Source organism: Microchirus variegatus (genome assembly GCF_963457635.1).
Source record: "Microchirus variegatus genome assembly, chromosome: 22".
Taxonomy (NCBI): Eukaryota; Metazoa; Chordata; class Actinopteri; order Pleuronectiformes; family Soleidae; genus Microchirus; species Microchirus variegatus.
In genome coordinates this window covers 9,940,371-9,953,290 of record NC_139823.1, presented here as the reverse complement: position 1 = coordinate 9,953,290, position 12,920 = coordinate 9,940,371, and the positions used below count along the sequence as shown (strand labels likewise).

General features: G+C 42.2%; 1 protein-coding gene across 2 annotated transcripts in view; it reads left to right on the top strand.

Moving 5' to 3' along the window:
• The window catches only part of LOC310942874 (E3 ubiquitin-protein ligase SH3RF3-like), an 81,811-nt gene extending 69,939 nt beyond the window's left edge, over positions 1-11,872 (top strand). Inside the window, exons 7-10 of one of the 2 annotated variants that reach the window (XM_083908322.1) lie at positions 244-506; positions 3,794-4,110; positions 8,187-8,536; positions 10,777-11,872. In XM_083908322.1, the coding sequence (XP_083764448.1) occupies positions 244-506; positions 3,794-4,110; positions 8,187-8,536; positions 10,777-10,945 (1,099 nt within the window). In that variant the 3' untranslated portion in view covers positions 10,946-11,872. Of the gene's footprint in view, positions 1-243; positions 507-3,793; positions 4,111-8,186; positions 8,537-10,760 lie in introns of both variants that reach the window. The other variant, XM_083908321.1, reaches the window with a different exon arrangement.
• Positions 11,873-12,920: the final 1,048 nt, after the last annotated feature.

Sequence of the window (12,920 nt, the reverse complement as noted above, 5' to 3'; positions counted from 1 at the left end):
TTTATTTGGAAGTCAATTATTTATTACGCTCATGTTGATGTGAGGGGAAAATTACTGGATCATCTCAAGTCAGTAGGATTCGTCCTCTGGATGCCATTTGCTATCAGCTCTAAATGTGCCTGCAGCATGGGTATCTTGGCTAAAACATGGCATCATCTGGTTTAAAAGAAAAGATAAAACATCAGCTCTGATCGTTTGGACATTTCAGTTACGAGTAAAATGTCTCTGTTCTCTTCTTCAAAGGGCTCCGTTTGGAGTGGGTGCTACTCGCGGCTCGTGTCTGTCCAGTCCAGTCGGCGGAAGCGGGTGTGGTGGTCAGGTGGGATGTAAAATCTCTGACCCTTGCTCCCCGGGCTCCCCGGGGCCCTCCTCTCCCCGTCCCTCCACCCCACTGATAAACTCCGGTAGTCCCGCCTCGTCGCCGCAGACGGCCGCCGCCCAGCTGAAGAACTGTCTGCGCTCCAGCCAGCATTCGGTGAACCAGGCTCGTACCTCGGTGCAGCTGGGTAAGCGAGAGCGTGCATATTTACACTCAGCAAAGACAGGAAAAGGTAACACAGGAGAGAGGTTACAGAGACATGTAAAATAGGTATTTTGACATGGAGACTTGTCTTTGTCCCTCGTGTTTTTTACAAACCTCATCCTCTGCAACATCAATCCTCCACCAGCCGGCAGGCTTAAAGGAGCAGAGTCCAGATCTGTTGGGATGTTGCTACATTTTACACCCTTAGTCTCTGATTACAGAATAATAGAATATTGATTTGTCATTAATTCAAGTAGCCTCAACACCATGTAAAAAAAAAATTTTGCAGGCTTATACTCCCGGCTGCCTATTTAACCTCCGCTCCCATCAATGCTGTCAGTCATGTGTGAAACAAAATCAATTTGGAACCCTGCCTCAAAAAAATAATATATAATATAATAATAAAAATGATATAATATAATATAATAAAAGCTATATAATAAGAAAAAAGGTGGATAAATGCCAATGCCATCCAAAAACATCACATCATCACAGGGTGATAGGGGACATACAGTACCCTAATCCCTGTGGTTAAAAAAAACAACTTAATCCCAGATTTTAACAGGTTTTTGACCAGCAAGAATGTGTTTAATCCACATTCACTCCGACTTAAGGCCTTAAAATGTCTTAAATTCATTAAAAATGTTATATACTGGTCTTAAAAACAGTGGAATCCCCCATCTATCGCCTTTATTTATAGTGTTTTCGCTCTTAAATTTCATTCAAGGTGGCATTAAAAAGATCTTTTAAACTTGTTGACTTGCTGAAATCTGCAGATACCCTGCGATTGACATTTGGTGGGAACACTATGACACGAACGATAGCCACGAATGTCTGTGGTTAACGATTTTAATGAATTCTGGGAGGGATGCCACAGTTCACGTACAGGTGAAGTAAGGCAAGGCTGCTTTTTGGGTGAAGAATAATAAAAAGAGTGAAAGAAAACAAAAAAAAAGTTAGACTAAAATTGAGCATAAAATATGATAGCGCAGCATAAAACAATAATTAACTCTTTAAAAAATGATTAAAAGAATGTAAAGTGTAGAAGATTAAACATTAAAATGCTTTAAAGAGCTCAATCATAGCAGGGGGTGGGAGAAAAAAAACACCAGGGGGGTAGAACAACCACTTTTCTTTAGTTCACAAATCATGTTTACCAGCTAATTTTAATGTAAAAGAGGCTTAACAGAGGTTTGCACATGAATGCACTAGCATCAGGGATGTTGCATTATGTGTACTCTGCATATTGCTGGCTTAAAATGGGGAAGAACATTGAAACGTTGACACATAAACACCCAGAGACTGTAGGTGGATTCTTGTCTATTATTGAGCGAACACTAAAAACAAAATAATTGTTTGTTTCAACAAGATTCTGGAGAATCTTTTGGTTGGTCAGTCCCACACAGTCTCTCAGAAACACTCATACCTGTGTGTGTGTGTGTTGTACGACATCTCGATGCTATCAGCCCCTGTGCTCTCCACTCAAGAGTCTATTCATCTCTCCAGCTCCTTCTTTCTCTCTCTCCTCTTTGTGTCTTCTCTGTCTCGCTGAGAAAATAATGGTGAGGCTGAAGAGCACACGCTGTAAGAACAATGCCAAGACACATACGCACTCGCACACACACACACACACACACACATATGTGCACTCCCACACACTCACAAACACACAGTGGAATGACATCACTGTGTGTTTTTTTTTGTTTTATGGAGGCGTAATGACAGAGCTTCATGCCTCCACCTCTGCACCTCTTTCCCTTTTTTCCCTCTCTCTTTCTGGCTCCCACGAACACACACACACACACACGCACACTAACTCACACAAACATGCATATGGTCTCCATTACAAAATAAAGTGTGTGCATAGTTCTGGTGTTTAGTGGTTTTGTCACATGACCAGTCTGCCTCTCCATGGATTACGGCCTGAGTGCTGCAGTGAAGGCAGAGCAGGTGGCTTCTAACCATGTTTGTGTGTGTGGCTGGTATTCCTTATGCTGTTGGGACCTAAAATGTGTTTAAACACACACATGGGGACTTGTCTTCCTTATGGGGACAAACGTAAATGACTACATTTTAATGTGAAGACATGTTTTGAAGTTAGGCTGAGGTCAAGGTTAGGATTAGTAGTAATTATGGTTAATTTTAGAGTAAGTCTCCAGGAAATGAATGTATGTCAGTGTAATGTCCTCTGTGTGTGTTTCCATAAGCGCTAAATACTCACTTTTCTGCCTACCTTTTCCTCCTGAGTTAGGGCCTCAGGATGGGTCATAATATATTTCCATTTTACTGCCATGTCAATGTTATGGAGAATGTATTAAAAAAGAACGGAAATATGGGAAGAGAACAATTTAGCTAGTGTGTTTTTAAGTGATTATGTCCAATACAGGCTGAGATAGGCTGACTATATTACTGTATTATGGTAATAGTAATCATCACCATCAAGTGTGTCAAGATGCTGCGTGATTCACACCTACGGTCAATTTAGAGTGTCCAATTTACCTAATCCCCATACAGCATGTTTTTGGACTATGGGAGGAACCAGAAATGCTGAAAGGCACTTTATCCGACCAGATCTCAAACCTGAGTCTTCTTACTTAGTTTTATAATAATGCAAATTAATTATTATAGCTGAACATATCTACAGACAAACTATAATATTCGAGAATACAGGTCATTATAATAATCTCCACAGATTTACAAAGAGAGTCATTCTGCTGTCCTCTCGTTTGTATTAAAGGTCCCATATTATGCAAAATCAACTTTTTAATCATTTTAATACTTATATTTGTATAAGTACAGGAGATAAAACATGCAATGTTGACTTCCGCACTCATTGGGACGTCACAAGACGCTAAATTCCTGGAATTGTTGTCTCGTGGAGCACACGTGAGAGTGCTGGCGAGGGCAACAGTATCCGAAAACCGGATGTCTGCGAAGTCCGCGAAAAGTTCTATTCTTGGCTCCACAGTGCAGCACAGAGTTCTACACAGACTTCCAGCCTCAGAGGATTTATCTGTCCAGTGGATACATGTTATATATGACGGCAATGTGCCTGCTAGAGCCTGCAAATGATCACTTTTCCAAATGCTAACAGCTGTTAGCTCCCAGTAGCCTCTGTGGCTGGTGTCATTTCCTGTCCCTCAAGTTTCGTTTTACTTTTTAGAGATACTACTTGTATTGTATTTTGACCACCAGGGAACTTGTTTAACTTGGAGAAATAGGGTATAATATGGGATATTTAATCCATTTGTGTATCTGTGTTTTTTTCAGTGCACAGTCCCACGGCCGGAAGCCCAGAACGCTCCACGGTGGCCATCTCTCCCCTGCGTTCTCAGGGCTCCTCCCCTTCACGCTGCCCCGGCCAGTCGGGTCGTCCTCTCTCCATGGTGTCTCCGGGTCCCAGTTTAGGGCCGTCGCCCCTTTCTTCGCCGGCCTCACGTCCCCTCCTCCCGCTCTCGTCCCCCCTCTCGTGTCTCACGCCTCCTAACGTGTCAGCGGTGCTCCTCAACGGCGAGCTGGCCAGTCCACTGCAGCCACCTTTACCAGGCCCCTCCCACGCGCCCGCCATCGCACCGAAAGCAGAGAAGGTGAGCTCCTGAAGAACGATGAGCTGAGAATCAAATGGCACTGAAATGTTTTTTTGATGTCACTCTGGTGAAATGTTATGCAGCAGGTGTTTCTGAATAATGCTTCTTCTTTTCCTCAGCGAGTGTCTTTTTTTTCCAGTTTTTTTCACCTCGCAAAAACATCATACTGTACGAGACGTGCGGAGTCAGAGCTGTGGATGTTAAATCAGGCAGCACTGACAGTGAAGGATGGCAACAAAGGCTTGCATCTGTCTCAGCTCCATTTGTTTTTTCGCCGTTGGCTTCACTGTCTGGGACAGCTAATCTAACGACATGGCGAGCTGACAAACAGCTCATTGACCATGGAACAGGCAGCTGCCTTGTTTACATTGTCTCATTCAAGCTCGTCTTTTTTAGAGACACGATTCAGGAATATAACTAAAAAAAAAAGACCATTTCATCCTAAAAATTTCTGTTCAGTCATGACTAGCTCAATAAATCACATTTTCAAAGTCAAACTAGAACACAAATAATAAGCTGTTGCAAAACACTATGTCATCCCACAGTCACACTTTGAAAAGACCATTTGTTGCTCTCAGTTTGAGCCGAGCCAAATCATCAGGTTTCAGGTCTGAAGTGAGATTCCATCTCTGTCACAGAGGAAATGGTGGAGCAGCTATGATAACTGTCTGGCAGACGGTGTGTGTGTGTGTGGATACTGTCTGGTCAACACCGTGTCACACTGTCTGGAGCGCTGCCACCATTACACGCACATATCATCGTTAGACACGCGCCATTTTCAGGAAATGCATTCATGCAGGGCACGCGCGTGCAGCGACTAAATGGATGTTTAAAGCAAAAAGAAGTCTTTGTTATTTTTCACCTTCTATATTTTGCATTTTGCAAGTTTGATGCATGCAAATACAAATGCATGGCATGGAAAAAGAAAATCAACACCTTGGTTTCAAATCATGAAGTGAAAAACTATTCATATGAGCTTAAAATGGTATCCCAAATTTGACAGAATTTCAAAATAAAAGTGTCTGCGTTATGGAACAATATATAGTTAACAATATAAATGTGTTTTATGATGCTAAATTAATCTATTTCGAAAAAAAGGGGAGGTTGGAGGGCCACATGTGGCCTGCGGGCCTGGACTTTGAGACCTCAGCTCTGCGGTATAATTTGCAGAAGTCCAGGTCAGACTTTTTAAACCCTCTTACATTTTGCCATGACATAAAACTTCACTCTTTGGAGATTTGAGCATTAATTTTAATGCCCTTCCATGTCAGCCGTGGAATCAGATGAAACGGTGACTGTCTGCTGCTCTCTGGTGGCCAATTTTGGAACAGAGTGTGACCCGCCAATATGAACGGATACACACAAACAAACACACACACACACACACACACTCTCATCGGAGGCAGATTAAGCCTTTAAGCTTGCTGATGAAAGTGTCTCTCCTCCCATCTTCTCTCCTGCTGTCCCTTCATCCCTCTATTTCCTCCTTCATCACTTCTCCCCCCCCCCTCGGCTCCTCCACTGCTCCCTTCTCTGTCTCCTCTCCCTCTGGTTGTCTTTATTTTCCTCTTCATCATCTCCTCCCTCTCCCAAATTAAAATTCAAACTAGATTTATCCGCGTGACAGGAAGGAAACCCGCGATGCCAAAGCGGTGGAAAAATTTGCGTGCGCAAGTGTCTGCATCGTTCGCTCCCTTGTCACCGAAAAAAACCTGAGGTGACTACATTTTCCAGGCCGGGAATCTCAGTGGTGTGAATGAAGAGTGGATGTGTGTTTCGGGAGGAAGAATTTAATGATGTAAAAAGAAAGGAAGATCGCATCAGCACATCCTGTGAGAAATAAGAAATAACTGGCACTTGTATAGAGGAAAAAATACAAAATTGTTCCCTTTTTAAATTGTTTAAAACGTCTGATCTTGTGTTTGATTGTTCAAGTTTAAGTGCTTCAAAAAAAAACTGCTATTGAACATGCATGGTCCATAGCAGGACTATTTAATTCCAGAACCAAGAAATTTAGCTGGGCCAGAGATTGAGGTCAAATTTAAAAAAATACATTAAAAATGTAATAAAAGAACTAGAAATGCAATAATTTGGGTCATACCTGTCCTTTATACACCTCAAAGTGCATTATAAAGTGCCCAGTATTAGCTGTAACTCTTTTAAATTTAAAAAAATAAACATGTTTGTCATCTCAGATGCAACTCCAAGTGCATACAATCAAAAAGTTGCACAATATTAGCATTTGTTTCTCTTAGAAATAAGGTAAACGTGTCGTATTCGACCCACAAACATCTCTAAGTGCCTTTAACGGCATACTAGAAAACATAAAACTGCAGTATGTGGCCCACGGGCCTCCATTTAAATACACTGGGTCTATAGAACGCCAGCAAATAGTGCAAAAGCATTGCTCGCTGTCCCGATCTATGTTCAAACAAGCATTAATGTAGCGCTCCATGCTGCCCCTGAGAAATATTGACCACACTTATTATGTTATGCTATTTCTTCGTCCACTCCTGCAGACACATAGTTTATCTTCTTCTTTTATTCTATTCTATTCTTTTATTGAAAAATTAGCTGGTCAATAGGTCACCCCCTCTCTTTATGGTGTACTTTTTCTCCTCCGCTCTCTGTGCCGATTTGTCGTAACATCTTCTCCTCTTTCATCCTTAATCCCATAAAAAATCACAAGCCTTTTTTTTTTACTAGTCTATATTTTGACTTTTCTACTCCAGCTCTTGTATTTGCAGCACTTATGACATTTATGTGAGAACTGCATCACTCAGTTTTGCAATGACAAGAGAGTGCGTGAGAGAGGAGAGAAATGGGTTTAAAAACCTGGATGCTTGATCCAGCAGAGAGCTATTAAAGAAACAAATGGCTGCAGTGAAGGCAAAGATGATGATGAAGGCTCCCTGCATCACTGATAAAGTGAATTCTTGCTTGGTATTGATCCACATTGTCATGATTGAGTGTAAAAAAAACAACAACAAAAAAACACAGCAACAAGCGGGCAAAAGAGAGAGACAGCTGTTTGTCCTCCAGATATTGAGTTGAGCTGAATGGGCATGATTGTGCACGGCCTCCATATTCATCGCTGAATGGAGAAATCATGAATCTGCCTTTTATCGGTGTCATTACCAAACCACTTCAGCCGCATTCGCGCTACACTTGATTCCTGGGTGACTCCCTCAGTACGTACACATTGTTTCAGCTTGAAGGATCATTAATAGAGCAAACCACTTTGCTTATACCCACCCATACTCCTGTTGAAGACACGCATAGTAGCCGAGCAGAAGCTCCTACCATGATCTCTGAGAACACTTGTTCTGATTCTCTCATAACCATTATTTCCTTGCTGAGCTGTTGAACAAAGGGCAGCAGAGGGAAGAAAAGACTGTTTTTTTTCTGTCTTTCTTTTAGTTTTTTTTTATGCTTGCTGCAGACTCAAATTTACTGATTCGACTTTGTGGAAAAAAATGCTGGGATGATGTAAAAGTTGCCATGTGAGCAGTCTTTGGATCTTAACCCTTAGAACACAGAGCATTTAGGCACCCCCAAATAAAATGCTTTATTATTGTATGTGTGTGTATATATATATATATATATATATATATATTATGTATATGTGTATATATACGTATATATGTATATATATATTTACATATATATATATGTATATATATATACATATGTATATGTGTTTTTTTTTTGACCACCTATATAAACACACCTGAGCAAAAAGTACTCTGGTAAATATAAACAAAAATAACACACATTCACCATTAACTAGGTGCTTATTAACATATATAAGTAGCATATTAGCCCTTTATTCGGAACCATTTAGCACGTATTAACACCTTATTGTACCTCTATTACGACATGAATTAAGATTTGTCCTGCATAAGGTGTTAATACAAGCTTAATATTTACTAATAAAGGGCTAGTATGCTACTTATGTTAATAATGGTGAATATGTGTTCCCTAATCTAAAGTGTTACACATCCCTGTGTGTTTCAAGAACAGCAGTGATCCTGACCAGCATTTCTGTTTGCTTGTGTGTTCCTCTCCGTCCACAGAAGGAGAGGAAAGCTGGAGGTTTGTTGAAGCTCTTGTCCGGCGCAGCGGCCAAGAAGAAATCCCGCTCACCTCCCTCGTCCCCACCGACCCACAACACCCCCACAGACCCCGCGCACCATCCTCACCACCATCACCATCACGCCCGCTCAGGTTCCTGTCCGATGGTGTCGGCCGGGCGGGCCGGCTCCTGTCCGGTCGAGAGCGAGATGGGCGGGGCCATAGGGTTGGAGCCACTACACAGGAAGTCCGGGTCCCTCGATACGAACTTCCCCATGTCTCCCCCGGCAACGCGGGCTGTCAACCCTCTGATGGTGCTGCGGCCTGAACCAAAACCCCTGTCCAGAGAGAGGTGGGCACACAAACATGAACACAAACAAACACATCAATGAAACAGGAAATAGAACAACATCAAAACGTTAAAGAACAAGGTTAAACTGACAATAAACCATAATAATCCCTGAGAAAACTGTGTATTACACTGTCTTTACAGCTAAGGGAGGATACAGAGTTTTAGAGGAAGAAACAACAGTGGTGAAAGTTTTTGAACTTGCTGAGGATAAATGGACACAAAGTCAGAATCAGCTCGAGGCAACTTTATGACCGATAAGTTATTACTGCACTGAGTCCACTTTGTGAGGAAAGTAACACCGGGGTTTAATCAAGGTGATGGCTCTCACTTTGAAGCCTGTGAGCCATCTGTCACTTAGTGCTGACCAGGAGCAACACTTAACACTGAGATGAGTCATCAGCTGCACACACACACACACACACACACACTTCAGGGATCTGATCAAATCCAGATCACACGTACAACTACACACCTGTGTCTTTAGATCTGATCACAGAAACCATACTCTGAGTAGGACACATATGGACACTTTCATGAGTTGCATGAATGCAGTCCTTCGTCAGATTAGAGATTAGAGAGCGACTAATTGGCTGATGTCCTCGTGCCACTAGCAATAAACGACAATGAGTCAATAGACGAGAGGTAGGAAGGCATTTAACTTTGTTGTACAGTGTGAGTGTGCAATGACAATCCATGTGTTATTGTACTCTCTCTATATGTGTTAGATTTTGGTTGTACCCTTAAAGTGTTTGAGTAATGTAAATACAGTGTCGTGAATGGCCACAACATCAAATTAACTCTGATCTGTTAAGTCGGGCATGTCCAAAGTCCGAAGGACGATCACAGCCCTCAGTCAGATTTTGTACAGCCTGCAGCTTCTTTTAGAATGTATTATTCATGACCCGGGAGAAAACGAGACAGAAAAACATGTCACTCATTAGCTCAGCTGGTAAAGAGTTGTGCCTGGAATCCAGAGTACTGGGTTCTAAACCCACCTGTGATAGATAGACTCAATCTGTCTATTATTATGTTATGTTGTTCGACTCCAGATGTGAAAGAAAGGCAGATTATTTTCATTTTTTCACTCCCACGTGGCTTGGATTTGGTTACAATGCCATTTAAAAATGATAATTGTGACAATGAAAATGGAATTATTGTAAAACAGTGCATTTGTATGTAATGTTTACTGAGGTCTGAGAGGCATATTGGCCCCTGGAAACCTTCACAATATCAAATCTGGACCTTTGGACACCCCTCATGCCCTTAAACCAGGGGGTGTCAAACTCATTTTAGTTCAATTTAATGCAATTCACACAATGAGCAAACACTAGGCATCAGTGGAAGAAGAAATCTCTGACAGAACCAGACTCAAACATGCGGCCATCTGCCTCGACCGGTTGGGGTGAAAGGAAAAAATGGGGGACAGAGGAGAGGTGGGGGAGAGAAAGGACAAGAGGGAGATGAGACAGAAGAAAGAGACCAGGAATAATGGTGATGATATGTATTATAATAATAATAAGAATAGCCTCGAAACTGGACCTGGATCCTGCAGCCTGCAAGATGAGGACACAGAGAGAGGAACAAGGTTAATGACATATAATGAAGTCATATTCATACCCTGAGTGTGAGAAAAACAAGTGCAATTTCAACAATATTATGCCTAAGTTTACCATTTACACATGTGCATTACACCGAGTAGTGTTTATAAACTACATACTAATGAGTATTCATAAGTTATAAATGATGAATTCAATATTCATCAATGCTTAATAGTGTGTACTTATTATAAAGTGGTACCAGCTGTGCAAATACACTGTCTAACGACTGTACTCGTGAACAGACATGATGTCACCACACAAGCCCTGACCTGACCTGACCGCACACAGGTGTGTGCACAGTTGTATTTAACTCTGTCCACATGGACGGATGAATGTTAACACCAGGTCTGAGGTCAGAGACCTAACTCACACTGAACCGTGTCACACCCTGGGAGCGGTGGTTAATGCCAGCACATGATGCACTCACTCTGTCAGAGTGTGTGGCTGTGTTGCCAATATTTTTGATGAATGCTAATCCCCCCCGTTAGACAGCGGTAAACCAAAAGACAGACACAGCGGTTGTGCAGTAACTGTCTGATATGCAGAGACAGTCGCCAGCTTCTGAATAAGTCTAATGTGAAACACACGACCGCAGAATGCAGAACTTTTCTAGAATCCAATTAAAGATTGTGTGTGTGGCAGGTACCGCGTGGTGGTGCCCTACCCCCCGCAGAGCGAGGCGGAGATCGAGCTGCGCGAGGGAGACGTGGTGTTTGTCCATAAGAAGCGGGAGGACGGTTGGTTCAAAGGGACCTTACAGAGGACGGGGCAGACGGGCCTGTTCCCCAGCAGCTTCGTCGAGAGCTTCTGAAACTGAGACAGAAACAAAGTGGACGGAAAGAAGAAGAAGAAGAAGAAGAACGCACACACACACACAAAAGCCACGGTCACTTTTCAGTCAAACATGAAAAGTGACCTGCAAAAACAATAGTCAAATTTGAAATGATATTCAATACTGTCACAAAACATTTATTACAGATATTACACATATTGGTCCAACTAATTCCCACACACACACACATATAAAGGAAAGCTAGCTCCGGCTTCGACCAGCCCAGCCACATTTGAAGCGCGGCAGCTTTTCCCGGTTATTCGGACAGCGTTGGAGGCCTGACCTCGTGATTGTTGACTACTGACGACACACACACACACACACACACAGACTCAGAGAGCACAGTCAGACAAAACCCTGCCTCCCCCAGTTCTTCTCCTCGGGCATCATCCACCAGCAAAACACGAGCACAAAGTTAGCGTCGGCTCTGCTTTTTTTCCACTGAGACCTCACAAACATGAATTCGGGTGCTTTCTTCGATTGAGGAAAAAAAAACAAAAAAAACGTGGAAAACGTCCCACTTCTAGGCGATGAGGGAAGGGATCCTTCGTAAGCACATTATCTGCGTCTAGTTTGTGACAACAAGCATACGGTGTTTCTTTTTCAACCAGTATATGTTAATGCATGTAGCATTTGTTATTGTTTTTCATATGCGTTGGAAATAGATGTTTGTGTTGTTCCAAACTAGCCATGCTGTGTCACGACCTGTCCACAAGGGGGGGGAAGGGGTTTTCATTCTTTTTGAAAATGGTGCAAAAAAGAAAAAAAATATGGATTTAAGTGATGTTTTTTTTTTTTTCTATTTATATATATGTTATATGACTTTATACGACCATTTCTTGATTTCCATTTGTGCTTCGTAGACCTCTCGCAGCTGCATTGAACTGAATAAACTGGCTCGCTGAATGTACAAAAGAAACCAGACGTGACGCCAAAACTCCTTCGACGCCGAGTTGTGTTTTGATCGTCCGTGCGGAGTTACGGACACAAGAAATTCACTTGAAAATATCTGATACAACCTGCCAGTATGTCTAAATATTCAGTATTTTACACGTTTATTGTTTGACAGAAGGGATTCCCACGTGTTTATCATTGTGTTTTAAGGGCAGGCCTCGTTTTATCATCATTACGATCCTTTTATCCAGAGTTTATGACACGAATGAGACGGGGAAAACTTGCCTTTTGTTGGGGATATTAAGTGTTTTTGTGGGACTACAGCAATATTGTAAATGTGCAGATTTGATCAGTGGTTCGTGGAAGACTGTACGATCGAGGTAAATACTTGTGAATCAGAGGGCAGAGGACGAACACCTTTTCAACGCTCGACTGCCAAAACCTTCGACAGCTTTTTCTCTGATCTCGTCGACTTTAAAACAAGTATTTTTGTACCGCGTCAGTCAGTCAGTCAGTCAGTGTGTACAGTCGGTCTTTTTTGCTTTCGTGAATTTCTATGTTCCTGAGTGTGGATTCAAGCTTGTCTTGTTTACATCCTGCCACAACAACACATCTAGATTCAGGAGATTGAAGCACAGCGGACAAAACTCAGAGCTCGAGTTCAGCGTGAGTGTGAGTGTGTGTGTGAGTGAAGAGTGTGGGTGTTTGTAAAAGAATATCAGTGAGAGAAACCAGTCACAATTCTCCTCTTTTTGTTTGTTTGGTTTTTATATAATGGTCCAGAACAAAGCACAAACTACAACCAGCCCAGTGCACACACGTGAGATTTGTCAGATTAGCTATGATTGGAGATTATTAACACCTTAGACCAGTGTTTTTCAATCCTAATCTTGGGGAAACCGCTGCCCTGCATGTTTTAAAAGTTGCCCTGCTCCTACACACCTGATTCAAACTCTGCAGAGGCCTGATGACCACTGATTTGAATCAGGTGTGTTGGAGCAAGAAAACCTTTAAAACAAGGCAGGGGAGGGCAGTGAGTCTCCAGACTCTGCCTTGGAGA